This window comes from Macadamia integrifolia, chromosome 5, assembly GCF_013358625.1.
Source record: "Macadamia integrifolia cultivar HAES 741 chromosome 5, SCU_Mint_v3, whole genome shotgun sequence".
Classification (NCBI taxonomy): Eukaryota; Viridiplantae; Streptophyta; class Magnoliopsida; order Proteales; family Proteaceae; genus Macadamia; species Macadamia integrifolia.
This window is the reverse complement of record NC_056561.1, coordinates 45190026-45193088: the sequence shown is the minus strand read 5'-3', so window position 1 is coordinate 45193088 and position 3063 is coordinate 45190026. Positions and strand designations below refer to the sequence as shown.

The 3063-nt window shown below is 38.6% G+C and overlaps 1 protein-coding gene across 8 annotated transcripts in view; it reads right to left on the bottom strand.

Annotated features, from left to right (window-relative positions):
* Window positions 1–3063, bottom strand: part of LOC122079644 — a 111181-nt gene that overhangs the window by 58846 nt on the left and 49272 nt on the right. For all 8 annotated transcript variants that reach the window (XM_042646278.1, XM_042646273.1, XM_042646277.1 and 5 more), the window contains one exon: window positions 2028–2366. In XM_042646278.1, the coding sequence (XP_042502212.1) occupies window positions 2028–2366 (339 nt within the window). The remainder of the gene's footprint in view (window positions 1–2027; window positions 2367–3063) is intronic.

Genomic DNA, 3063 nt, shown 5'->3' with positions numbered 1-3063 from the left:
CGCTTCTCTTGACCATCTTTTCTTCCCCTGCCCCTTCTCTGCTTCCATCTGGAAGAAGGTCCTCCGTTCATACTGGCCCTCAACCCATCCCATCATCCCCCTTCCCCTTGAATGGATTTAGGTAGACATGACCTATAGTTGCTCCTCCATTTGTGACACAGTCGGAAAGCTTGCGTTTTGCGCCACCATCAACCACCTTTGGATGGAACGGAACCTTCGTAGATGGACCCCCAATTCCAGTTCTTTTGAAGGGATTTGGAAAGCCATCTACTTTGACGTTTCTTCCAAGCTCAGATCTTTTCGCCAGCGCCCGATTTGTGACACCCCAAGGAACATGCTCATTATTGTCTCCAAGGGTCTCTCCCGCTCTATCATCACCCACCCCCCCAAATTGTTGTTTCCCCTAGTTAGTTTTTTTGGGGGCTTCTAGCCCTCCCCCTCTTTCAAGGGGTTTGTTTCCTCTTGGCCCTCCCCATCTTCTTTTCTCCTTGTATATCCTTCTTCTTCTTGGTAATGAATTATTTATTCATCCAAAAAAAAAAGTGATATACTATTTAGACTAGAATTCTAAGACATCAAACAAGAGTAACAAACTAAGACTCGTTACCGTCCAAAAATAAAATCTAATTTGACTTCTTAGTAACAATTGTTGTTTCCCCTTTAGTTTTTTTGGAAGCTTCTAGCCCTCCCCCTCTTACAAGGAACCTCTTGGCCCTCCCCCTCTTCTTTTCTCCTAGTATATTCTTCTTTTTCTTGGTAATGAATTCATCAAAAAAAAAAAAAAAGATACACTATTTAGACTAGATTTCTAAGACATCAAACAAGAGTAACAAACTAAGACTCGTTACCTTCCAAAATTAAAATCTGATTTGACTTCTTAATAACTCTCGCAAGACCCAAAAAAGAAACTACTAGAACATCTAAACAACGAAAATAACACCCACAAAGGACCCCATGCTACTTCTAAAGTTACTAAGTCAAAAATAATAAGTACATGATTATCTCTATCTTCAAAATAGGAAGACTACGATACACTGGTTACAATAAGTTGACTTGATACCCTGTGGAGCATATCCTGGCCATCCAAATAGGATCTCAGGATGCCCCTGCATAAGAGGTGTTTTAGACAAAATCACATCTTTGTTTCCTGATTTTACTTGGAGTCAAATGTAGAGTCAAAATTTGTGCTACTCATTCATAAGCTCAAATTCAGATAGCCTTTCTGTGAGATTTTCTTTACATAACTCATAGTTTTTTCTTCTGATTTATCCAAAATTATTTTAATAAATACGTAAAGCCCTAATGTTATTTAAAAAAACAGACCTGCACTGGTCAACCAGCCAAACCAGACTAAACCTATCATTTACAGGTAAATTTCCAAATTGAGTTTGATAAGTATGCACATCATTTATTCCAAATGTAATATTAGAATAAAATGCCAGTGATTTGTGAAACGAAATGATGAACTGAATAGGCAACCCAAAAAAGGCCATTTACAGAAGAGAGACCAATCAGCAAACCCTGATTCCAATCAGATTACTACAGGGTTGCATGCCAAACAGGGGGGTTGTTATCGAATCGGGAGAAAAAGGATTAAGAGCATGGGTTTGAGCGGCGAAATTCTTGGAATACAGCCGAGCTCTTCCCCCAGTCTTACTTGGACTAAACACACACTCAGTGTCGTTGTTTGATTCTGTGGGACAAAACCTAGCTAGTGGAGATTGTAAAATTAGATTATGCAGATCAGAGTTTTCTCCTTTACTCCAAACATATCATGTTTAGATGGAAAAACAGATAGGTTAATTTCCTTGCCAAAAACTTAGCCATAAAGGGAGTAGCAAGATAGAATTTTTGTGCATGGGATGTTCTGGAGATGAAATAATATTTGAAGACCATGGCCCTGCTCGATTTAGAACTTATCATGACAAAAGTTGTTCCTCTATACTGCAGTCTCTTGTGAATAGATTTTTCCAATGCTTATCAAAAATATTCACAGAAAGAGAGAAAAATAAAGGAGTTTTACTCACATCTTTACCAGGACACTTATAAAATTTTCTCCCACGATTTTTCTCAGTTCCAGCTGTCAAAAGGATGCAACTTCCCGCACCACAACGGCACTCTATCTCAGGAAAATATTGAGCATCAAAAGATTTGACAGCAGGCACCTCTTTCTTAATCTTAGATTTCTCAGAGCAGTCTCTAGCCCAATGACCAAATTCTTTACAATTAAAACACATATCCTTCTGTGCTACCGGAGGAGATTGATGGTTCACAGGGTTGCCCCGGGGATCACCCAGTTGTGCCTGGCATGGGTTTACCATTGGTTGGATGGTGCTTAATTCAGCACTCTCAGACTCAAGAATCACCTACACAGTTAACGGAAACAATAAATGCAAAACCATATATGTTTAAAATTTTGCCACCAGTAACAAATAATTTAGTCATCAACTACAGGTCAGAGAATACATTACAAAACTTCAAAGCCAAAGAAGAGGGGGGGGGGGGGAGGATACAAGCAGGTTATTATTCATTCTAAAGAGTCACCACCTAAATCATAAAAGGTTAAAAGAAGTTGACAAGTCTCTCTAAACCAGCAACCAGCATAGCCAACAAAACATAAGGCGAAGAGACATCAGCAACTGAATTCATATAAGGAATTCAAAAATGGTACCAAGAAAGACTCAGACTAGTCAGCAAATGCATTCAATGAAAATTACAGCAGCTAATCATGATGTTAACTGTAAGAGCAAATAACCAAAGCACCCACTTCAGGTTTAAGCAGTAACCAAGTAAAATCAGCGACTACAGATTTCCTTATACATTTCCGAAAAACTCAACTCAAAAACCATTACAAACCTGTGCTAACAGATATCCCTACTACCATAAGTTATAGACTCCTTTCAGACTACTGTCAGGTAGAACTACTTATATTGTAATTTGCAAACCCCTATGGATTACTTTAGAGGCCCATTACAAACTGAACCCAAAACTCTGAACTTCCACCTCACATATTTAAGTTAGTTTTCTGGTCTGACTAAAAATATAGTAGCATGCAAATTCCTA